The 24,567-nt window shown below is 40.1% G+C and overlaps 4 protein-coding genes across 20 annotated transcripts in view; 2 read left to right on the top strand and 2 right to left on the bottom strand.

Annotated features, from left to right (window-relative positions):
* The window catches only part of LOC130993450 (origin of replication complex subunit 2-like), a 62,724-nt gene that overhangs the window by 24,594 nt on the left and 13,563 nt on the right, over positions 1-24,567 (top strand). The gene's annotated exons all lie outside the window — the stretch shown is intronic.
* On the bottom strand, positions 6,905-10,767 carry LOC130993451 (dephospho-CoA kinase-like). 6 transcript variants are annotated; one of them, XM_057918349.1, is made up of 5 exons: positions 10,367-10,767; positions 9,990-10,074; positions 8,853-9,038; positions 8,593-8,738; positions 6,905-7,657 (listed from the first exon to the last, which is right to left on the bottom strand). In XM_057918349.1, exons 3-5 carry the CDS (start codon positions 8,958-8,960, stop codon positions 7,222-7,224), a joined length of 690 nt encoding a protein of 229 aa, XP_057774332.1. In that variant the 5' UTR covers positions 8,961-9,038; positions 9,990-10,074; positions 10,367-10,767; the 3' UTR covers positions 6,905-7,221. The 6 variants fall into 6 exon arrangements, with proteins under 6 accessions (XP_057774332.1, XP_057774337.1, XP_057774335.1 ...); XM_057918354.1 differs by lacking the exon at positions 9,990-10,074 and adding an exon at positions 9,458-9,506; XM_057918352.1 differs by lacking the exon at positions 9,990-10,074 and having other exon boundaries at positions 8,853-9,059.
* On the top strand, positions 11,176-13,345 carry LOC130993446 (pentatricopeptide repeat-containing protein At2g32630-like). Its single transcript, XM_057918334.1, has one exon. The coding sequence runs from the start codon at positions 11,369-11,371 to the stop codon at positions 13,205-13,207; it is 1,839 nt and encodes a 612-aa protein (XP_057774317.1). The 5' UTR covers positions 11,176-11,368; the 3' UTR covers positions 13,208-13,345.
* LOC130993449 (origin of replication complex subunit 2-like) lies at positions 16,199-22,183 on the bottom strand. 6 transcript variants are annotated; one of them, XM_057918340.1, is made up of 8 exons: positions 21,729-22,183; positions 19,410-19,499; positions 19,178-19,307; positions 18,985-19,091; positions 18,726-18,858; positions 16,949-17,237; positions 16,630-16,857; positions 16,199-16,554 (listed from the first exon to the last, which is right to left on the bottom strand). In XM_057918340.1, the coding sequence occupies exons 3-8, from the start codon at positions 19,304-19,306 to the stop codon at positions 16,355-16,357; spliced, it is 1,086 nt and encodes a 361-aa protein (XP_057774323.1). In that variant the 5' UTR covers position 19,307; positions 19,410-19,499; positions 21,729-22,183; the 3' UTR covers positions 16,199-16,354. The 6 variants fall into 6 exon arrangements, with proteins under 6 accessions (XP_057774323.1, XP_057774322.1, XP_057774321.1 ...); XM_057918339.1 differs by lacking the exon at positions 19,410-19,499 and having other exon boundaries at positions 21,729-22,181; XM_057918338.1 differs by lacking the exon at positions 21,729-22,183 and adding an exon at positions 20,276-20,829 and having other exon boundaries at positions 16,199-16,857.

Genomic DNA, 24,567 nt, shown 5'->3' with positions numbered 1-24,567 from the left:
ATTCACAACCAGAGTGAATTCACAACCAAAATTTATTTTGGTTGTGAATTCAAGTAGTTGTGAATTTGAGTTTTAAAGTTTGAATTCACAACTAAAAACATTAATTGTGAATTTACAACTAGCAATAGAGTTGATTGTGAATTCGAGATTTAAAACTCGAATTCACAACTAATACTAGCAATTCTAGAATTCACAACCAGTATTTATTTTGGTTATGAATTCAAATAGTCGTGAATTTGAATTTTAATGTTTGAATTAACAACCAAAACAACTAGTTGTGAATTCGAGCTTTAAAACTCGAATTCACAACCATGATTTGTTTTGGTTGTGAATTCAAGTAGTCGTGAATTTGAATTTTAAAGTTTAAATTCACAACCAAAACAACTAGTTGTGAATTTGAGCTTTAAAACTCGAATTCACAACCAGGATTTATTTTGGTTGTCAATTCAAGTAGTCGTGAATTTGAATTTTAAAGTTTGAATTCACAACCAAAACAACTAGTTGTGAATTCGAGCTTTAAAACTCGAATTCACAACTAGTTGTTTTTTGTTGTGAATTCAAGTAGTTGTGAATTTGAATTTTAAAGTTTGAATTCACAACCAAAAACAACTAGTTGTGAATTCGAGCTTTAAAACTCGAATTCACAACCAACACTAACGATTCAGTTGTGAATTCTAGTTTTAGTTGTGAATTCCAGAATATTAAGTTGTGAATTCGTAGATGTGGTCGTGAATTGAAGAACGTTAAGTTGTGAATTCATAGATCTGGTCGTGAATTCAAGAATATTAACTTGTGAATTCAAGTTTTAAATAAATTCACAACTATAAACAATGTTAGTCGTGAATTCGAGTGAATTCACAACTAGAAATATTGTTGGTCGTGAATTCGCGTGAATCCACAACTATAAATAACATTAGTTATGAATTCAAGTTTTAAATGAATTTACAACTAAAAATATTTAGTCGTGAATTCGTGTGAATTCACAATTAGAAATGTTGTTGGTCGTGAATTGACGTTAATTCACAACTAGAAATATTATTAATTGTGAATTCTAATTTTAGTTGTGAATTCATGAATATTAAGTTGTGAATTCATAGATCTAATTGTGAATTCAAGAACATTAAGTTGTGTTCACGATATTCTTATTTCACATTCTAATTCAACCTAATAATTTCTCTCACGAATTTCATCAAACACCTTACGTGCAACTACCATTTAACCCAATTTCGAGTAGAAATCCAAAAGCGACGTCTGCATGAAAACAACCTCACAGAAACCCAACTCCCCAGGTCTTTAAATAACAAAATTATTAAATATGAATCGTGCTAAATGTGAGAGAGATCAATGGTCATCATCACGAAAATTGATCGAAATAGTTACAAGATTAGAGAACGAAAAGTAACTTACTTCTATTCATAAATTATTTACTTACAAGACTAAACCTAACAGCTAAAATATATAAGAGAAACAAGTGCTCAACATCAGATCTAGAAAAGGTGAATAACACAACAACAAAACTAAGCCTTTTCGGTGATTTGGTTTCAGAGGCTTTCTCCGCCGCCGCCGCATACTTCTTCTCAATAGCACCGGATTAATGTTGGGCAACACTCCGTCATTAGCGATGGTGAAGCCGTGAAGCAATTTCCCCAATTCATCGTCGTTCTGCACCGCCAACTGCACATGCCTCGGCCCTAATTCCCAATTCAGGAGCCCTAATTCCTAAATCAAATTGAGCTTTTGGCGATTTTGTGGATATGGTGCAGCTTCGATATGTCCGCCGGAGAGAGAAAGGGGAAGATCTTTGCCAGCGGTGGTGCTGCGACCACCACGCCGCCGGAATCGCCAACTCTATTGCGGACGACGATGACAACAAAGGTGGCGGTGGATGGGTGGCGAGGACGATAGAGAGAGAGTGAGTGAGAGTGCCGGTGAGGGAGGAAGGGGGAGGGATACCGAGAAGAGACAGAGAGGGAGAGAGAGAACAGAGCGACCGAGAGAGAGACGGAGATGAGAGAGTGAGATGTGGGTATTTTTTTAATTTTTATCTTAGAGGTAATTTAGTCATTTAACACAAAAAGTGGGTATTTTTTTTTAAGTTTTTATTTGAGTGGATAAATTTTAATTTTGCTATATGAAAGTGGGTACTCTCATGTATTAACTTAAATTTATATTCCAATATATTGAAAAGGCACATCAATATAAGCAAAAATGGGAAAAAAACTTGACGTCCCTCTCTCTCTCAAACCCTAACCCTATTCTTGAGATTTGATCACACCGTCACCGTTCATGACTTCCGACCGTCTGCTTCCGACGTCGGCAGACCAGAGTGGCCTTAATCTCCCTCCGGTCTCAAGTAACTTCAACTCCCGTTCGCTGAATGCTTCAGTTCGCGAGTTCAGCCGCGTACCTTAAGTTTCCATCAATGGTTTAAACCCTAACATGGCTGTCAATACTAGCGGCGGCTCTCTTGCGCCGCTCTCTGGAGGGAAATCAGATGTCGGACATGGTCTTTCTTTCAGGGCTGGACCCTCGTACGCGACTGTCACCGCCCCTACTCGTGTCAAAAAACTGGATCTTCCGGTGCATAAGTTCCAAGCCTTGCATCCCTTCAGGGCTGAGGATAAAGGAGTCCTGAAAGTGCCTAAGGATATTCAAAATTTTCAGGCGAACAAGTTCAGGTTTGCTTTGATTGGAAGGTTTTTGATGAACAAAGGCGAGAAGCCACGTACTACACGTGAGTTGAAACACGAATTGCAATCATGCTGGAGAATTAAAAATACTTGGAGTCTAATGCCGATGGGAAAGGGATTCTATACGTTGAAATTTCAATCTAATGAAGATAAGGCAATTGCGAAGTCACAGATGATCTGGGAGCTCTCAACAAGATCGCTACGTCTCCGAGAGTGGGTCGGGTATTTTAATCCTTACAAGGAATCCTCATCTCTTGCGAATGTTTGGGTACGCATATTACTATTTGCCTGTGGAGTTCTGGCATCCAGAGGTCTTAGCTGGGATTGGGTCTGGTTGGGGCAGCCGCTTAAAATTGATGGGAACTCGATTGATGATAAAGTGGCGCATTATGCACGTATCTTGGTCGAAATCGATCTTGCGCAGCCGCTCGCGGAGAGCATGATGATTGATGGGGGTGACTATTCTTTCCGCTCTTTTGTACGAAATGTTGATCTTAGCTATGAGTTCCTTCCGCTCTTTTGTACGAAATGTAAGATCATTGGACATTTGGTGGATCGATGTCGTAAGGGGAAGAAGGTGGAAAAGCAGCCGGTGGAGGTGCCTAAACCAAAGGAGCCGGAATGGCAGGTGGTTGGTAAAATTGAAAAATCGCAGTCAGCCCATGATAAACATTTGGATGCCATGGAGGGCATTACCTCTGAAGTGTTTTCTGACGAGGAGGCGGAGCAAGAGAAAGATCTCTCGGGGCGAGATTTGCTGGAGCTGGCTTGCCGGAAATCTCCGATGAGCGCTAATCAATTCACTGCTTTGGAGCTTTTGGATGCGGAGGACAATATTGACATGATAGGGAATGCGGAGATCCCGATGAATGTGACATCTGATTTGGCTGAGCTGAATGGCAGAACTGGATTTGGAGCAAAGCTGAAGGGAAGAACTGGACCTGGTGCTGAGCTGAATGGGAGAGCTGGATCTGGCGCGAATGGCGGAATGGGATCTGGAGCAGAGTTGACTGGCAGAACTGGAGCTGGATCAGAGCTAAATCTAAGTGTTGGCTCTGGCGTAGAGCTGAATGTCAGAAATGGATCTGGAGCAGGACTGAATGAGAGCGCTAGCGCTGGTGCAGAGATGACTGGCAGAACTCGTCCTGGAGCAGCGCAGAAGGTGAGCGCTGGCTCTAGCGCTGAGCTTAATGGCAGAGCTGGATCTGGAGCAGAGCTGAATGTGAGCGTTGGCGCTGGCTCGAAGCTGCATGACAGCATTGGAATTGGAACAGAGCTGAATGTGAGAGATAGCGCTGGTGCAGAGCTGGCCGGCAGAACTGGACCTGGAGCAGGGCTGAAGGTGTGCGCTGGCTCTGGCGAAGAGCTGCGTGGCAAAATTGGAGCTGGAGCAAAGCAGAGAGTTTGGACTGATTCTGAGCTAAAGAGTGCGGACTCTGGTGCAGAGCTGAAGGGCAAACCTGGATCTGGCATAAAGCTGCTTGTGAGAAATGTCTCTGACGCAGAGCTGAAGGGCAGAGCTGGAGAGCGGATTGTGAGCGCTGGCTCGGGGGCAAAGCTGCATGGCAAAGCTAGATCGGGAGAGGAGTTGAATGAGAAAGTGGGCGCGGGCGCAGAGCTGAAGGGCAGAACTGGATCGGGCGATTTTGAGACGTCAGAGCTGAATGATATAATGAGTTCGGGTCGGATTACAACGCAAAAGCAGAATGATATTGTTGGCTCAGGAGAGGTGTCACAGCCCAAAACCCATTTAATTATTTGATTATTCGTTTGATTTCATTATTTATATTTTAATTATTTTTTAAATCATGAAAAGAATATTTATATGGCAAGTTCGTGAATTATATAGTCGCGCCCCTAGTTAGATAAATAATTTTAAGTTACAGATTATAAATTTAGCAAATCAAAATTCTTATGCTCAAATTAGGCCTAAATAAATATTTACAAAATTTCATTGGGCCTTAATCATTATTTATTTGTTTTAATGGGCTAACATTTACTAAAAGCCCACCACCTTTAGTAATTCATCTGCATTTATCCTGAGTAGTATTACTGATTTTTGAAAAGAAGTCAAAATAGCAAGTACGTGTTTTCATCTTCAGCCAGATTTCATTTTTCCTTTTTCAGCCACATATTTTAACTTTGTATTCTTGGGGATCAAGTATAATTTCCTTCACCAAAATTTATGCATTCTTGTCAGCCTCTTATTTTGCATTTCGTGCATCACACAATTTTCACCCTATTTAACCTTCATTCCATCACCCCCAATCTGTAAACCCAGCAGCAACCGACTTACTTGTTCCCTTTCACAGTTTCATCACATAACTCAATCTGCTCTTTTCACTGCAGAATTCCATTGGTAATTTTAATAATTTCTGCAAAGTTATTTCATTTCAGTATCTCAATCGTTTCTCCAATTTCTGCCCAAAACCAAAATTTCCAAATCCAAACATGCATACACACATCATTAGATCTAGTGTTTGTAATTCATAAGAAATCGAAAAGAAATACATATTCATTGATTTTACAGAAAACAAACTTAGATTTAGAAACCTATAGTGATAAAGGGAGTTGGGATGAAATGGGGTGAGGAGCTACTCGCCGGAGCTATGACCGCCGCCACATATGAGAGGCGGCGGCGAAGAGAAGAGGAGGCGGCGGCGCGGTGGTCTCGGCCATTGCTGCGCTGTCCTGCCGAGAAGAGGGAGGAGGTGACTGGGTGGTTGCTGACGTCGCGAGAACGGCGAGGCGGCGCTGCTGCCGGGCAGGAGAAGGTGGTGACAGGCGGTGCGAGAAGCGCCGGAGAAGGGGGAGGGGCGGCAGGGGTCGATGGAGGAGGGGGCGCGGCCGCGACTGGTGCGATATTTATTTATAAACCCTATCAAATAGCTATAAATATATATATAATTGATTTAGTTTAATATCTAATGAATTAATATATGCTTATAAGGAGCGTTCGGTTGTTGAGATAGAATAAGCATGAGAATATTCGAGATTAAGTTAGCCCGAGATTAATTTTACTATAGGGGGTAAGCCATGACTCACAATGCAAGACTATTCTTACGTGGCATTGTCCTGAGATTTAATACCGGACCGTATCTACCCAACCGAACAAGATATTATAAGATTAATCTAATCTAATCCTGTCTAATCCTTCAGACCCAACAACCCCTAAATATATAGTATTTTATTTATAAAAGAGGTGATCTTGGGTACAACCGGATGTACCGTACAACCGGGTTGCACCCTCACTTAGACCCTGACTCGTATCCTTACCTGAACGCATATCCTGATTGAAACTGTATAAATAACACAATTCTGGGCGTGGGTCAACCCGATCGTACCCAAGTTTTTGTATTTGCAAAATTACCTTTACAACAAAATAGTACTCCCTCCGTCCACGAAACAAAGTTCTACTTGCCCATAAATATTTGTCCACCAAATAAATTCGTACTCTGCTTTTTGTACATTTACACCCTCCTTTATTTCCTATATTTATTACCCTTTGTTACTAATGGACCCACCCTAAAAGTAATCAAATGTCAAAATCATTACCTTTTTATTCCACTTACAAGTTACAATACTTTTATTAGCTTTCTTAATCTCTGTGCACTACCTTTTTATTCCACTCATAACACCTTTATCAGCTTTCTTAATCTTTATATCCAGCATGAAATGAGAACTTATTTCGTGGACGGATGGAGTATCTCCTATTCTTTAAATAAGTCGTTTGAGGCTCTTTGAGTTTGTTAAATTTATGTCGCTTTTTAATTTCTATCAAAAAATGACCTTATGTTTCAACTTCTTGATTAATTTGGTTCAATGTACATTGATTTCTAAGGTAATTAAAGTATCAATTATGAAAGATAAATTGAGGATTTTTTTTTTAATAAATTACACAAGTAAATAAAGAAATTTAAAGACCGCACGACGGTGGACTCGAGAATCTAGGAAGACCTTAGGTATTAATCTCCTACCACTATGCCAACACACGCACACAATTGAGGAATTTCTTATCTTCGTAATATATGTGTCCATGCATACAACAACTTAAGTAAAGAATAAGAAGTAATATGTAACAAGGATATAATAGGCAATATTTTGTGCCCAAGACTTTTTATTAGTATAGATTTGTGCATCTACAATTAGATTAAAGGAAATTAAAAAATTAAAGAAAACCTTGATTGAATTAACATTATAACCTGAAAAGAATGTAGACGACCTAAAATCAAGCGATTCAACCAATCAAAAAAGGTAAAACTTACAAAAAACAATTGAGATAATTTAAGCAATTCTAGGCTTCTTTCCACAAATATTTGATTTTTCTCTTACCACATGGAATCCCGCTTAGAGATCCTCAAAGAGAACACTCCACCGTATATGCAGGCGCTTTATCTATTGTGTTAAGTCAATTACACAAGTGAGATCTAGAAATTTCTGGAGTTACTATACTTGAACAAATGCTTTTCTTGGGCAATGAGGTGCACGTAAGAAAGCATCAGAAGCTTCTAAAAAAGTATATCAGAATCAATCACAAAGCTTTCCTGCATATGATAACGCCACAGAGAATGGAAACAAAAGCCACAAGAGCTCCATCTCTACACAACCCAAACTCAGTCCACGTCAAAGGCTTTTTTACATCGACCAATGATTGTCTGAAACGTTCGCTCAGATCATCCAGTGACCCTGAGTTATCAATCACAATGTCTGCTTTCGTCTTCTTCAAATCCAGAGGCATCCGAGCATTGATTCGACTGTTAGCATCTTCGGCTGTTGTTCCATCTCTTGACATAAGACGCTCGAGCTGAGTCTTAGGGTCCACCCAGACCACAATAATGGGCTTAGTCCATTTGTCCATTTTGGCCTCAAATAACAGTGGCACATCGAGGACAATGATTTTACAGCCCTTCATCCACAACTTGAACACTTCCAGAAAAATCCTACTGGAAATATAAGGGGCCAGCAACCTGAAAACAAAAATTAAATTTATTAAAATAACTTATAGTCTTAACATAGTCTTAACATCATTAAAACATCTCATTGAAGGCCATAAAGGAGATATTACGAGAAATGCGAAGAGATGCTGCCAAACTTCACTCCTAGAAGTTCTTTAGAAGAAGAAAGGTTCACAACAGTGTCTATCAAATACCAATCATTCAGGCTAAGGAAAACTCCATTAGCCATAAAGGGCAACAAAGGCAGTTTGTTCCATAACAGTTTAGTGCCAATTCAACAACATAAACATCATTTACGCTAAAATGATATTTGCACTTCAACTTTCAAACAAAGCATAAAAATAAGCACAATCTTCATCTCTAGATAATAGCTTACAATTCTGAATGCAAGGTTAGGCTTATCAAGGCCTAAATTGGGAAGTGAGACATCTAATTACAGTTGAAAACAGATACACTAACATTCAAAGCCTCAAAGCCCCTAATATATATCTAGTAAGACAGGTCGAGAGCCCGAATAAGCCACACATGGAAAACACATTTCACCATATCTCTCTATGACAGTTTCCAACCATCCTCCTCTATCTAAAGAGTTCTATGCTATACCTGAATCCAAAGACATTCTAAATGAAAATCTTTTGGCCCCATGGCCTTTTTGACTTGGTACATGAATTGGACAGTAAAAAAATGCAACGTATCTTACATTATTCACCTCATTCTCCGCAAATAACCACACTTATAGTCTCCATTGTCAAAGTTACAACATTCAAGAAGTAAAACTTCAATCTTAACTCGGAACATAACAGAGCTACCAACTTCAATACATAACTCTACTAGATGACATGGTACTCAACCATTATTTATCAACTAGAGAACAATTCATCAAAATTAGAACTATAATTCAATTTTTTTTAATCAAATAAACTCTTGCACTGCAGCATAAACATTACCTATTAAGTAGCTGACGCTTATTAAGATCATTGAACACAATTTGCCCTAGCTTCGGCCGATCGACTTCCCCGCTGGGCAGCAAAATCTCGTTGCCGAACGCAGCCACCACTTTCCTCCACCCACCAGTTCCTTTCTTCAGAACATTCTAGAACTCAACACAAAATACATTGCACTACGTCAAACATGAAACAACACAAAGAAGACTATGATTTTCTGAATCAGTAAAATGAATAATTTCTGTGCATAGATTAGGGCATACGCGAGCTACAACGTCAGCATCGACGACGGGAATACCCTGAGCTTTGAAGAGATTTGAAACCGTACTCTTGCCCGATCCTATGCCGCCGGTCAGTCCGACAATCCTCATTGTGAAGAAGTGCCGCCGGAAATTGAAATCCGGTAAATTTGCCCCAGATTTTGAAGAATTCGCTTCAGAGATTTTTTGCTGGGAAAAATTCGCTCTCAGCTGGGATTAAACTAAAAAAGATAACTAATGGAACTATGGAAGTGTTGGGCTGAAAGCGAAGTGGCAGATATATTTTACGCTACAATTTCATTTTTTAATGGACATTTATTTTAAATAAATTAACAACCAATAATCAATCCCACAATTATAATAAGCCTTTAGGGTCCGTTTGAGTGCGCGATATAGAAATGAAGGTATTAATTATATAGAGATAATTAATCCATATTTTGTGAGTTTAGTTATTTAAACTAGGCAAAATCTTGTGTGCACCCGGGTGTATGGTACATCCGAGTCGTACCCTGTTCAGATCCTGACCCGTTTGACCATATCCTGACCCGTTTTCGTTTTAAAAAATAGTAATAATTAAAAGGTCAAAGTCAACTTTTAACCTTTTTTACCTGGCTTAATTAAACTAATCTAGCGAAAATCAAAGAGAAACCCTTAGCTCTAAGTAAAATTGAACGAAAAATTGAAGAGCCCCCACCGCACAGTCCGCCATGAAGAGCCACCGCACATATAAAAAAAGGGAACATTAGAGATCTAAAGATAAACCTTGCTCTTCTTCCTTAAAAAACATATCAAAATTTAGGTTGCAAGCTATTCCTCTTAATCCTCTACACAAGACAACAAGAGATGGAATAGCATTTCAAGAATGTTAACTCATACGTAATGCACAAGAAAATTAGGCAACATAATACATAATCTCAATGAAGCATATCAACTGAAAACATATATATCAAAAACATATATCAAAATGAAAACATATCAAGTGAAAATGCAAACATATCAAAATGAAAACATATCAAAATGAAAGCATATCAACTGAAAACATATCAACTGAAAACATATATCAAAACATATCAAAACATATCAACTGAAAACATATCAAAACATATAAAAAAAGGGAACATTAGAGATCTAAAGATAAACCTTGCAGCAAATGAGCTAAAGACACTTCCTGCTCCAAAACAGATATGAAAGATATAAAGACACCAAATTCTCTCACCCACCTCACCTACAAGTATCATCAACAATAACTATCAACATTTTTAGGCTCTACACACATTTCTAAACAAAATTCAAAGAATTATGGAAACTATATGTATTTCAATGAGCAAAGCAAGATGAAATGAAGCTATTCACACTCAAATTCATTCAGACACCTAAAATAATTAGGGATCAAACCCGCAAAGAATTTCACGCAGCACTCAAAATCAAGAACAATTACCCAGCAAGACTTTTATGCAATATTTCATAGACAATAAAATTTCAGCAAGATTTCAACAAGATTTCAGATAAAATAGAACCTCTTTGGCAGATCGTGCTGCACTGCTGCTGTCGCGCCGAGGAGGGGAGGGCCGTTGGTGTCGCTGCTGTTGTCGCGCCGAGGCCGAGCTGGGAAGCAGTCGGTGCCCGGTGACCGGTGGTGGCAGATGATGCTAATGTCGCGCCGGACCGTGCTGCACTGCTGCTGCTGTTAAGATCGTCGGATCTTCGCTGGAAAGATGAGCCGCCGTCGTGTCGGAGTGTGCCGTCGCGCCGGAGTGCGTGTCGCCGGTCGCCGGCAACCGAGAGAGAGATGATCGATTGGGGGTGGCTACTGGCTGCTGCGTGCAGACTGCAGCGTGCTGAGTTAGGCTACTGGCTGCTGCTGATCGAATAGGGAGGGAGTTAGGGTTTGTGTGTAATTCAAATTCACTAGAGGGTAGGGCTCTAATGGGCTTAGGAGTTGGGCCATTTTGTGGGCTCAGAAATATATTTAATTTTGGGCTTACATATAATATATTATATATATAATTGTTTGAGCTCGATTAGGCTCGCGAGCCTAACGAGTCGAGTATCAAGAAAACTCGAACTCGGGCTCGATACCTAATCGAGTAGCTCGAGCTCGACTAACATCGAGTCGATTTCGAGTAATTTTCGAGCCGATCCCGAGTAACTCGCGAGCTAGCTCGACTCACTTACACCCCTAGTTGGGGAGGGGGAGGTGGGGTTTGAACTCGAGATCTCACTGTTCATATGAACACATGTCGCATCGCTTGGTGTTCCCTTGGGGTCGGTAGATATCAATTTTTCACAATTATCAAATAATACGACCAAATGATAGGTAGACGTAATTCACCGAGCTTATTTATACTCAAGAAAATCATCTGCACACAGCACACTGCACTGATAAAAATAAGAACTTAAACACTCCATTTTTGAAGGAGAAACTTGCCGAGCTATACAAGAATAGTAGAAGTATTCACCGAAAGTGGATTGAATTCAAGTTCCGCCGCAGACTGTGGAACATTCATTCGCACAATTCCATGTCCAAGCAAGGATTCTACCAGACCGCAAAACAAGTTTTCACCTCAGTATCTACTTCAAAATCCAATCAACACACCGCTAATTTGATTGCCAAATCCCTCATCAATTCGACCCCAAAATCTCTCAAAATTTCACAATCTCTCATTTCCAAACTGAACCCGCATATCACACACCATGTTCTCTCGAACCCACGAATTCCCAGCTCTTGTTGCCTGCGTTTCTTCAAGTTTCTGCGGACGAATCAGTCTATCACTCCTCCAAAACCCGATCTTGAATCGCACATCATAATCATTCTGCGGCTGTTCGGAGCTAGAAAATTTGCGGAGGCCAAGAATATTTTGAGCGCTGCTGTTGTAGACGAAGATCTTCGATGCCCGTTTTCGGAACTAACTTCGTTAGTGAGTAAAAGTTGTGTAGAACCCGGTGTAAAGATTAAATTATTTGATATGTTATTTAGGGTTTATGCTGACAATAGAAAGTTTGATGAGGGTTTGGAGGTTTTCGAGTATATGGTCAATAGCGGGTTCGAAATCGACGAGCGTTCTTGCATGGTTTATCTGGTTGCTTTGAAGAAATGCAACCGTTTTGGCTCCTTGTATGATTTCTTTCAGAAAATGGTAGAATGCAATGTGATGATTACTGTTTATTCGATGACATTGGTTATTGATGGATTGTGTAAAAGAAAGGAAGTCGAAAAGGCAAGAAAATTGATGCACGATTTGGTTAGAAGAGGGGTTAAACCAAGTGCGTATACTTTCAACACTTTGATAGATGCTTATGTGAAGAAATCGGATCACGAGGGAGTGAAAGAGATCTTGGCTGCCATGGAGAAAGCAGGGGTGGATTTCAGTGTGGCCACATATACTATTCGGATCGAGTGGCAAGCGAAATATTTTGGGATTGAAGATGCCGTCAAGGTGTTTGAGGAAATGTCTGAGAGAGGTGTAGAGGCAGATGTTCATGTGTATTCATTGATGATCAGTTTATACTGTAAAGTAGGTGATATTAAGACTGCATTTGCTTTGTTTGATGAGTTGGTGGAGAAGGGGGTGGAGCCTAACGTCCTTACCTATGGTTCGTTGATACACGGCGTGTGCAAGATGGGGAACATGGAGGGAGCGGAAGTCTTGCTCGATGAGATGCAGAGCAAAGGAATAGACCTGAATCGAGTTATCTTCAACACGCTGATGGATGGCTACTGTAAGCAAGGGATGATTGATGAAGCTTGGAGACTGCAAAGTATTATGGAGAAGAAAGGATTTGATCCCGATGTCTACGTGTACAATATGATTGCTAATGGTTTATGCAGATTGAACCGGCATGAGGAAGCGAAGAAGGTGCTCTTCTCCATGGGCGTGGCACCAAATGTGTATTCTTACACCACATTGATCGATATATACAGCAAGGAAGGTAATCTCGTTGAAGCTAATAGAACGTTGCACGAGATGGAGAAGAATGGAGAGAACCCAAGCGTTGTGACCTACAACGCATTGATCCACGGATACTGCAGAAACAGACAGATGAAGGAAGCACACCAGTTAAGGAGGAGGATGGGAGCTAAGGGGCTGCTGCCAGATAGTTACACGTACACCTCTCTCGTGCAAGGAGAATGCATAGCCGGGGATATAGACAAGGCGCTGAAGCTCTTCGGAGAGATGCAGGCGAAGAATATAACTCCGGATTTAATAGCTTACACTGCATTGATATCAGGGTTGTCCAAAGAGGGGAGATCAGAAGAGGCTTTCAAATTGTACGACGAGATAAAAGATGCTGGTCTCACGCCCGATGATACCGTATACTCTTGTCTTGTGGGCAGCCTCCATGCTGCTCAAACTTAGTTTTGAAACCTCAGATGAGATCCTGAGATATTTACACAATTGTGATGTTTTTGTGGCTATAAGCCTATAAGCACATCATTTATGTGTAATATGCTACATTGCTTTGTTTATGTATCAAACAAGTAAAATTTTGCTCTATGACCTTTTGAGGATGATCTGAGACAAAACAAGAATTGGAAAGCAGATATAGCAAGGAAAATGCTTGTTTTAAACTGTGAAACACAACTAAATATCCAACAATTAGCATTCTACAGGAAAAAATAAATTATGGGGGAATAAAGTAAAGAAAAGCAAAAATAGTGGCAGTTTTATGTACATTCATAAGCAGGAGTGCCACATTGTGAGCAAATATAATACACAGCCCTTTAAACAATATATATGCAGACTAGATGAGCATATCTGTATAAGCTTCAAGCCCTTGGCTGTTTAGGCACTGTTTGAGCTTGTACAGCGCTCGGCTTTCAAGTTGTCTAACTCTCTCCTTTGATAATCCAAAACCGGCACCAATTTCAGACAGGGTTTTCTGATTGCCATCATCAATGCCAAACCTTGAACGAATTATCTTCCTCTCCCTAGGGTTGAGCACGCTCAAGAGATTTCGAACATGTTGTCTCATCAGCTGCTTTGATACGCCCACCTCTGGAATATCAATTGTGGTGTCTGCAGTGATTTCCTGTAAGAACACAAGGTAAACGTCCTCCATTAATTAGGGTAAAACGTGTACAAGATACAGAAGAATCGACTTTCTCAGAATTACATGAATATATTTTAGTCAGTGGCGTACCAATAACTTCCAGTTAGAAGATTCACCAGATGCCCGAAATAAAATAAAAATAATAAAATAATGATACCTGAAAGGTAGTAGGTTGATCCATCCACACGGGCTGTTGCATGGAAAGAGGCACTCTAGCACTGAAAAGCAATTTCTCCATTCTCTCTACTGATATTCCAGCACATGCTGATAGTTGATAACTCTTACAAATACCATAATTCTGGCCTGCGTAGCAACTGAAGTTCAATGTCATTTTCATGCTGATTAGGATCAACATCGTCACTCCCATCATGAGACAAAGATGCAGGTCCAAGTTGCCTATCAAGTGTTTTCTTCGACCAAAGAGGAACATAAAAATTATATCAAATATAGCAGCTCACATGACTAAGTTGACTAACACTCTAAAGAAGTTAAGTAATATCTTGCTGATTACATAATTGATAACCAAATGATTGCAGTGTAGAAGGTGGGAAGAAAATATACTAGCGCACCACAACACATTGTTTCTTTAATAAGTTGCACTAATTTGATATTTCAGCATCACACTGATAAATTTGCTAAGGAAACAATCTTACCTCTGACAAAGTTCATTCATCTGCTCCGCATATATTATTCTTCATCAGCATCATTAATCTAAACTGTAGGATTTTAATATTTGACATTCCATATTTAATTATCTCTCTCTCTCTCTCTCTCTCTCTCTCTCTCTATATATATATATATAATGTACGAATAGTGTATTTAGTTAATATGGTGAAATTTTCCCCATCTCTAGGATTTGAACTCAAATTTGGGCTATTCGTGCATTACAAACAACTTATTTGTAGATTTATACTGACTTATTTATAGATTTGTATTGGTGAATTCATTAATTTAATTCTACACAGTAAATTTGAATAAGTTTATATCGGTCATAGAATCTGAATATTTAATATTTCAGATTTATTTTCATTTATCATCATATTTGACAATCCTCATTGGATTCAAATTTACCATATAAAATGTAATTAACAAATAAGTCAATATAAATATATGAATAAGTTAGTATAAATCTACAAATAAGTTGTTTGTAATGCACGAATAGTCATTCGAATCTAGGTTCGAATCCTAAAGGGGGTGAAATTTTCATCATATTAATTAAATACAGTATTTTAAAAAAAATGTTAAACTCAAAGAAAGAAAAAACGCACTCACACTCTAGCCTTATAGGTGACTCGAACCCCCCAACCTATTGGTTAGAGGAGAAGTGTCTTACCAACATATTGTGCTTAATCGTCATATTAATTAAATACATTATTCGTGCATTACAAGCATCTTAATTATTTTTAAATTTATATTAACTTATTTATTATTTTTATTTTTCGCGAAATAGAACTGCTCTCACCTGATCCCAACGATTATATATATTATATCATGGAGTAATTTTAAATCATCCTCTGATCTCCAAATATTGCAACCTTAATGCTCACGTCATATATATGCAGATTCCTTGTGTTGTTATATCTACTATACTATTTAATTAGCTCCAACATAACGTGCGCAGATATGCATAGCATAGGTAGATGTTGATTAATTAGTTATCCGGTTATTGAGGAGTGGTTTTAGTTGTTTTCATTTAACAAATACTCCTCCATCTAACATGTTCTTATAGGCGGCCCGATGTTCTTTTAAGCAATCAAATACACCTAAATATCAAATTACAACCGCTAGCCGCCTTTTCATTAAATAAGCCCACACACAATGTGACAGAATATATGGTAGGTCAATCATTACAAACTTAGGGTTTTTAATCGTTTATTGGTTTTCAGCTTACATTTAGCATGGAATTAATTGTTTATTGGTTGAACTTCTCTTTTACCATTTTCACTTGAATTTTACTCTGTTCGTAAATACTTCCACCGTCCTCATTACTTTTAAACACGGAGATTAATGAGTTTGTAAAAAGTAAATAAAGTGAATTGGTAAAAATTATTTAAATACTAGGTATAGAGAGAAAATATATTGTCAAAAAAGAATAAGACATTATTATTAAAACTACCCAAAAAAGAAAGTATGACACTACTATTGAGACAGAAAGAGTATAAGTTCTAAACGATTTTATACCCGTCTAGTACTTTAATGTTACAGGAAAGTTCAAACTACTCTTCTCATTACATCATTGCTTTTTACATCATCCCTAAGATATCACTATCTTATGTTTGCCTGAATATCACTGAAGATTTGAGAGTAGTAGATGATATTATAAAGCAATGTGATCAAAGCCCAACATCATAAGTTAATAAAATATCAAACAAGCTGAAAATTGCTGAAATGCCAGAAGCTAGAGTACAAATTTCAGCAAATGGACATACATAGTAAGTAGTGCTCTATATCTTCTATTGGCTAATCTCATGTACAAGTTTTTGAAGCGTGTCGCTCGTGAGAGGAATGTACAAGCAGTCTTCACCATCTGCGTTTCTTCTCGTCTTCACCAATTCGTGATCCTTGAATTCTGTGAGATGAGCATTTAGAGTAATTTGGCTACTCACCAGAAAACGCTCTCGGCATACTGTGTATAAATTGTTCAATGGCATTCCTGCAAGGGAAAAAAACATCACATTTGTTATGCAAAGGCATATGTAGTAATTCACAGTAAGACTTAACCACTTGCCTTCTCCATCAGGATTGGCTAGCTGATGATCGACAACAACTTTGAACACGTTTTGAGCATTTGGCGTCAAACTCTGTAAAACTATTGAAGCCGTCTTCACAGTTTGTGTGCTGCCACTGTGAGCTAGAATCGGAGGAAAGAATATTCCTTCGACCTTGTAGGGTGCATAGGTAGGAACGTGGTACCAGTACCAATTGAACTCGGTGTGTACCATCTTCTTGTTCCATACTGGTAGAAGCAATGAAAAATATTCAAGAACAACATTTCCCTATATATATATATCATCAACATCAGAACTACAAAATGAGAAGAAACTTACATAAAGGTGCATTCACATGATCAATGGAAGCCACCATGAGAATATGAGAACAAGCTGCAAGTCTAGCCAGAAATTGCTGAGACTCTGAATCACGCAAACAGGGCCCGTCAATATTGTTCACCACAACACAAATAAAAGATTCACCATCCTCCAAATGTGGGCCATCCAGAAATGAAATAAGATCATCCATGGATTGGGTATGAAATGGTTGCTGGTTCTTAAGATGATTTTCCAATTTCCTTTGGGTTTTCAACCGCTCCCACAGAAGTTCAGCTAATGTAACTGTAACCTACAAATTCCACATCCATGAATTGTTTAGCATTGTGAGGATACTGAAAATTTATCTTCAAGTCATCCATAAAAAGAATCAGTATGGAGACAACCATATAAAAGTAGTGAAAAAACATACATAGGGGATCCCCGTGTTCTGATAGAATTGTAACATTACTCTACATAACCAGTTATTATAAATGTTGAATATCTTATAAAGATGATATACAAAGAGCATAGATGAAATTACGATAATTGTAAAGGGAAGTTACAAGAAAAGGATGCCAAATTAAGTTTTGATTTAGACTACCCAAAATTTGGTATTCCTGACTTAAGATAATGTTTCCTCTGAACAGTCTTAGACTCGGGCACAATTTTTTGGCACATCAATACATGGTAATATTTCTAGTCGATCGAGAAATTCTATTGGTGGTCATGTTTTTTTACCATACCCTTACCCAAATGTTGTCCAAGGTAGTGAGTGTATTTCTTCAACATTTTCAAGAAGGTCCTCAGGCATAGTTAATAGCAAGCACACCTAAGTAAGTATAAAACTCTTATACATACCAAAAAGTTTATACTCATTTAACTAGCTAACAATGATATATTAGACCTTTGTGAAAGAGAGGAATGTTGAAGTAACATTAACGATTATAGAAGCATTAAGTAGCTAGAAAATTGTCGTTATCATCGAATTGCTGCCAAATTTTTCACAGGGTTAGTACTTGAGAAGTTGATGGGGAAGAAGAGTCAAAGAGCATCCTATTGTTATGTCCTGAAAGGAATTTAGAAGGTCCTTGAATTCATATTGTAAGAGTCAAAGTTTCATTGCAATAGTTCCCCAATTAAATTACTTCAGCAGATAAAGAAGACATCCTGCAGCTTGACCACAAAAACTGCAATTTGTAACATCTGTGTTTTGTGATTTGTCTGGTAAGATGTTCCAATATTTAAGTATTAAATCATACTAACAACAAAGATGATAGCAAAATGATGAGTCAATTCATTGTAGTTTAAGATTCATTACTAGTTGATTACAACCATTTAAACAAAATCTTTGTACAGTCTTACCCTCATTTTCTTTCCCAAAAAAGTAGAATTATTTAAATTATCTGCATAAAAATGAAATAAAAATATCTTCATTTGCATTTATTTCAGCTATACGGTCTTTGATTTCTCTTGTACAGATAACTTCACAAGACCCGCAGTTCAAGATCTAGAATGACGTTACAATCCATTGCCAATCAACTACTATTTTTCCCCGAAGGATGAGAAGATGAGAACAAAATGCGAACAACTTGCCACCCAGAAATCCATGTTACAACTGAGTTATGTTTAGTTAATCTTCATAATCCAGCCAACATCTTCACATCAAAATAAATGAAGAACAAATGTGTAAAGAGACAAGAAGATAATGAATGATTACCCATGACCAATAACACAAAGATAGAACAGAAAACCAGCATAAAAAGGTGAGATTATAAAGTAACAACATCATTATCCGTACCTGTTTAAGATTGATTGACTGAAGATATCCATTGATCACTACAACAGAATAATCAGTTAATGCCGTTGAAGCAAAGTCTTCTATCAACCCCTTCTTTGACCCAAAACCATACAACAGAAGCCCAAATCCACACCTTAGACACAGATAATGAAAAAACTCAACAACAATACATAATTTGTAAAAATAAAATACCCTTTGAACTAAAAATGCCTACAAATTCATCCAACACAGACAAACAAAGAAGAAGGCAGAAATTTACCTTAACATAAAAACCCATTCAGTATACAACTTCTTGTAACTTTCTACAAGAGCATTGATCTCTTTCTCGTGCTTGAACTCAAGTTTAGCATATGCTTCTCTTAATTCCTACAAGATTGGCATAAAAACTCATTCATTTTCCAAAGTTATATGGAAGATTACACAATAATACTAAAGAAACCCCAACAAATTACCTGCTCGTCTACGAGATTGATATCAGAAACTTTGCACGCTGATTTCTTGCCAGAACTGCACAATTCTTTTGTTAAAAAGTAGTTTCTTGAGAACCCGAACTCCTCTTCCTCGGGGTCATTTGGCTCCATACTAGAGATGAAGAGAGGAGACAGAGTTCAGTTCAAAACTAACAAATTAAATGGTATAGACATGCCCTAATTGAAAGATAAGGTATTCTATTTTTCTTCGTACAAATAATTTCAGCAATTCCAAGAAGAAGCTTTAAGTCAAAGTCTATACTTCTGAAATTTGCATTCCTCTTTTAGAATAACCGACACTTACCTAGTATACACAAAAGCAACCAAATTGGTAATCACATCTCTGAAAATTGAAATAACAAAGAAAATGGAATGAGGAATACAGTACGGTTTTAAAAATCGAGAGAAGATTACAACAGCGACAGCTTGGACAGAAAAGATTAGCGATTGCAGCAATCACTGGGTGTAGGGTTGTAATCGAATCGAATCAAAGCGAATATCACCATATTCGATTCGTATTCGTGAAATGATACTAATATTCGATTCGTGATTCGATTCGAATTCGAATACCAAATTCGATTCGTTATTCGATTCGTTGCTATTTTCGAATTATTCGATTCGATTCGAGTATTCGATTCGTCTTATGAAAGTACCTTAATTTTTTTTTTGAAAAATATTCGATTCGAATATTCGATTCGAGTATTCGACTTGTATTCTATACTATTCGATTCGAAAATATTCGATTCGAAATTCTAAAGAAAAAAAAAATGTTCAAATTTCCCCCAAATCAAATTTCCCCCAAATTAAATTTCAGCGCCTTTAATCCTAGAACCAAATTACCAAGCCAGGAGACAAGATCAACAAGATCGGAGCAGTAGCATCTCCAATTCACTGAAATCTTAAGCAAAACCAGAAACAACAATAGAAACATAAAAATCTGCCAAGCTATTGAAACAAACTCAACAACAAACTCAAGCTATTGAAAATCCTGTGAACCTCCCCTCACTGCAACTAATGAAAACAAAAACAAAAAAAATCATCAACATCTATAGCAAATCTTATGAATCTCCCCAAAAAAACCTCAACAATGGCAGCAGGACGGATCTGGCGCCGCACCGGTAGAGGCGATGGAAGGGAGGCAGACGGCGAAACGGCGAAAGAAGGCTACAGTGGAGGCGGAGAAAGCGGAACGGCGAAACGGCGCTACGGTGGAGGGGAGGTAGATTCCGCGCCGCTGCTCCCGCGATTCCGACTTCTCCGCGGCGACGCGGTGCAGATGCAGGCGCGACGAGCGGCGCGGTGCAGGCTACGCGGTTCAGGTGCAGGCGGCGCGGTGCAAGCGCAGATCTGCGGCGGGGGTGGGGCGACGAGGTTCAGGTGCAGGCGGCGCGGTGCAAGCGCAGATCTACGGCGGGGGTGGGGCGACGAGGTTCAGGTGCAGGCGGCGCGGTGCAAGCGCAGATCTGCGGCGGGGGTGGGGCGACGAGGTTCAGGTGCAGGCGGGAGCTGTGCGGCACTGATTTGAGGAATGAGAGGTTGAGGACTGAAGTGAGGAGGCGCTGAATTAAGTTTTAGTGAATTAGGTTTAGGTTTTGGAGTACTTTTTAGTATATTCAATATGAGCTGTGCGGCGCTGATTTTAGTGAATGAGCTATAATTACCAACCTGGCTTCAAGATAATTACTCGATAATTGACTTCACCTGTGTATAATATATATATAAAAATCAACTATTTGATTTTAAATTGACTTTTAAAAAATATATAAATATATATTTATATATATATATATATATATATATATATCGAATCGAATATCTACGAATATCGAATCGAATATCAATATTTCATTTAAGTATTTGAATAATAATCGAATCGAATCGAATATTTGTTATCGAATACGAATCGAATAATTTCGAATACGAATCAGGCAATTTCGAATCGAATCTCGAATCGAGCAAAATTATTCGATTCATTTACAACCCTAACTGGGTGGTGCGTTGGGAGTTCGGAGTAAATTATTTTAGTTATTATCTGTCTATAATCTACATCTATATATCTATATATATAAGCCAAGTGCAACCATGTTTTGGCCATTTTCTCACCGATAGAGTATGAGCTAATATCTGTTGTGCAATTTGCAAAAGTGTTGGCTGAATTTTGTTTCTTGGTTAGTAACCATTGTTCATGTTACCAACTAAAAAAAAGTCTGCTCTCTTTGAGCTTATGAAACTTTGACTCCAGAATCAACTCAAAGATGATGAGCACATCGTTTACGACTGCAGAACATTTCATACTTATTGTGTTAAACGGTTGAAAAGAGAAACCTAAATTCAAAGTGTTATGCATAGAAGTACCTGAATATCAATGTCTCCACATATCATAATAGCCCTTATACATATATAAAAGCCAACATTCATCATTCATCGAAGGCAAGTTTACTCTAGAAAGAGTAACAAGTATGCCCCAATTTACAGCGAAAATAAAAATAAAAAATGGAACTTCTAAAACACACTAATAGCCTTGCCGACTTACCTGCAATACCAGAAACTGAGCGTCGGAAACTTCTGCTACTGCGGAATCCGGGGACGGAGGCGCCGAGGCTGAAGAAGGCGGGACGGGGCGGGGAGACGGGGAAGGCTAGGCGCGGCGCAGTCGCGCACTTCTGCTTGCAGCGCTAGGACGGAGGCTCCGAGGCGGGGCGGGACCACGCACGACCGGAGGAGGTGGGCAGCGGCGGTGATGGCGATTTCTCGCCGGACGGCCGAGAGAAGTGAGAGAGAGCAAGGGGTGGTGGTCGTGTGCGAAAGAGATGAGGGTAGTCGTGGTGGTGGTCGACGGCGAAGAAACGCCAGATCTTAGGAAGGGAGGGGAGGCGACGAGAGCAAGGCAGAGAGATGTCTTGATTTTTTAAAAACCAGTGAGTGCGAGGGAGGCAGAGAGGAAAAATGGAGAGATGTAGGACACAAAAAAGAAAAAGGGCAAAACAAATACTCCATCCGTCTCACAAAAACATTAACAAAGAGAAATGCACGGGTTTTAAAAAATGTTAGTTGAGAGTTAAAGTAAGTGGAAAATGAGTCCCACTTTAAAAGATGTTGTGAGATGAATGAATTAATTAAGGAAAAGTAGTGGTGGGCTGTTAGCCCCTTGAGCATTGGCGCCGAGACGTGTCGAGAAATTGGCACGCCTCGGCATGGTGGTGTCGGGTTGCCCCCGTCCTAGGCAACTCGGCTGGTTCAGAATGTGGGCAAGGGTCGTCGGGCACGTACGCCGCCGAGTGGGCGCGTTGGGTGATGCCGGGCGCCGCACATCGGGCGTGCGGGACGCCGAGACCAAGTGTCGGGCGAGCATCGGGCGAGCGCCCTGCCAAGGGCACGCACGCTGCCGAGCATTGCGCGCCGGGCGTGCGGGGCGCCGAGACATGAGCGTCCACCGAGATAGTTTGCGAGCGATGGGCGACGGGAGACGTGCGCGCGCGCGCCAAGCGATGGGCGTGCGGGCCGCGCGCGCGGACTCCCGCCACAACGTGGAATTGGCGCCAAGTCCACCCAGCAGCCACGCGGGCGACAGTTGGCCATGCGGGCCAACAAGGCAAAGTGCGGAAGTTGACGTCCGGGCGGTTGAGCGCAAGTTCGTGGGCTAGGCTAACTGCCCACGACGTGGGAGGTCCCAATTGACCAGATGGTTGACCCGACGGTTATCCCAGTGATGGGGAATTGTCCATCACATAGATAGGGGAGTTTTTGAGCGGAGCTCACGGAGAGAGAGATTCGTGTGTGCAAGCCTATTGTTCCTTTGTACGAATTGTGAGTAATGCAAAGGTTGGGAGTGAGTTGTCCCGTATGTTGATGTGTGCTTTACGTTTATGTCCGCTGTGCATGTTCTTGATTGTTGCTTATGCGAGTACACGAATACTCACCCAAATCTAAACACGAGTGTTGGTGAGGGAGTGTTGGCTGGTCGATTGTGAGTGATCGGCGCCACACAAGGCGAAAAAATCTAAGTCGAAAGAAAACCTTGTGACATTTGGTATCAGAGCCAGGTTGGCTCTGGTCCTATCGGATTTGCTACGTTGCTGTGGCGGAGATGGTTCAAAATCGTGAGTTCATTGCTCTTGAGGAGCGGGTGAATCGGTTGGAAAGTTTGTTGGGGACGCCTCCTGAAACTTCCGCACGGGTTGATGTCTTTGAGCGGATGCGAGATGCGGAGATCGTGCTTGAGACCATTCAAGCATCGTTTGTGGAAGTGCGGAAGTTTACGGAGGATCTGCCCGGATTCGTGGAAAGCAGAGTAGTCTCTTGCGAGGAAGATGTGAACAATCAGGAGGAGGAGTTGTCCATGAAACTGGAACGCCTCCTTGATGAGTTGCACGTGATGAAGCAAGCGACGCGTTCTACTTCAAAGGTCCGGATCCCTGACCCGAAACCGTTCGAGGGAACTCGAAGTTCAAAGGAGTTGGAGAACTTCTTGTGGGACATGGAGTCGTATTTCCAAGCGGCTCACGTTGATGACGAAGAGAAAGTCTCAATCACCACCATGTACCTGTCGGCTGATGCAAAATTATGGTGGTGATCAAGGCAATCCGGGGAGAACCATGCCCGGAACCCGATTGAGACGTGGGAAGATCTTAAAAAGGAATTGAAAGAGCAATTCCTCCCTTGCAATACATCATGGCTCGCAAGGGATGCCTTGAGGAAACTCAAGCACAGTGGCACCGTTCGTGACTATGTGAAGGAATTCAGTTTCTTAATGCTTGATGTCCGCGAAATGTCCGAGGAAGACAAGTTGTTCAACTTCCTTGCCGGATTACAAACTTGGGCTCAAACTGAATTGAGGCGCCAAGGTGTGAAGGACTTGCAATCCGCCATTGCTGTTGCCGATAGTTTGGTGGACTACAAAACCGTGGGATCTACCGAGTCCGGATCGAAAAAGAAGGATGTTGGCAAAGGGAAAGGCAAGGAAAAGAAGGGCAAGTTCGATTGGAAAGGCAAGAAGAAGTCCGGTGAGACAAGTGGTGTTGCGAAAGACTCTAACCAACAAGCGGGTGGCGAGAAGAGGCGTGGTTGCTTTATTTGCAACGGAGACCACCGGATGCGTGATTGCCCAAAGAAGGGGAAGTTGAATGCCCTTGTTGCTGAGTCGGAGAAAGAGAATGAGTCCGGAGGCCCTCGGATGAACCCATTGCAATTGCTATCTGCAATTCAATGGGATGGTAAGTCGGATTATGGTTTGTTATACATCAAGTGTGTTGTGAATGGCTGGAAGGTGATGGCCATGGTGGACTGCGGAGCCACCCACAATTTTATTGCTGACAAGCTTGTGAGTAAGTTTGATATGCAGTTGGTGCCGTACGCTAGCCGAATCAAAGCTG

The sequence above is a fragment of the Salvia miltiorrhiza genome, chromosome 7 (genome assembly GCF_028751815.1).
Source record: "Salvia miltiorrhiza cultivar Shanhuang (shh) chromosome 7, IMPLAD_Smil_shh, whole genome shotgun sequence".
NCBI lineage: Eukaryota > Viridiplantae > Streptophyta > Magnoliopsida > Lamiales > Lamiaceae > Salvia > Salvia miltiorrhiza.
Note: the sequence above shows the minus strand (reverse complement) of the source record. Positions and strands in the feature narration are given on the sequence as shown.

Bases quoted from the DNA above. Each gene is read 5' to 3' on its own strand.
- LOC130993451 (XM_057918349.1), bottom strand. From the start codon at position 8,960: ATGAGGATTGTCGGACTGACCGGCGGCATAGGATCGGGCAAGAGTACG. The intron at 8,739-8,852 runs GTATGCCCTAAT...GTTGAGTTCTAG, and splicing joins ATGCTGACGTTGTAGCTCGC to AATGTTCTGAAGAAAGGAAC. The intron at 7,658-8,592 runs GTAATGTTTATG...TTTTGTTTTCAG, and splicing joins AAGCGTCAGCTACTTAATAG to GTTGCTGGCCCCTTATATTT.
- LOC130993446 (XM_057918334.1), top strand. From the start codon at position 11,369: ATGTCCAAGCAAGGATTCTACCAGACCGCAAAACAAGTTTTCACCTCA.
- LOC130993449 (XM_057918337.1), bottom strand. From the start codon at position 19,306: ATGGAGCCAAATGACCCCGAGGAAGAGGAGTTCGGGTTCTCAAGAAAC. The intron at 19,092-19,177 runs GTAATTTGTTGG...CCAATCTTGTAG, and splicing joins TCAATCTCGTAGACGAGCAG to GAATTAAGAGAAGCATATGC. The intron at 17,238-18,725 runs GTACGGATAATG...TGGAATTTGTAG, and splicing joins AGTCAATCAATCTTAAACAG to GTTACAGTTACATTAGCTGA.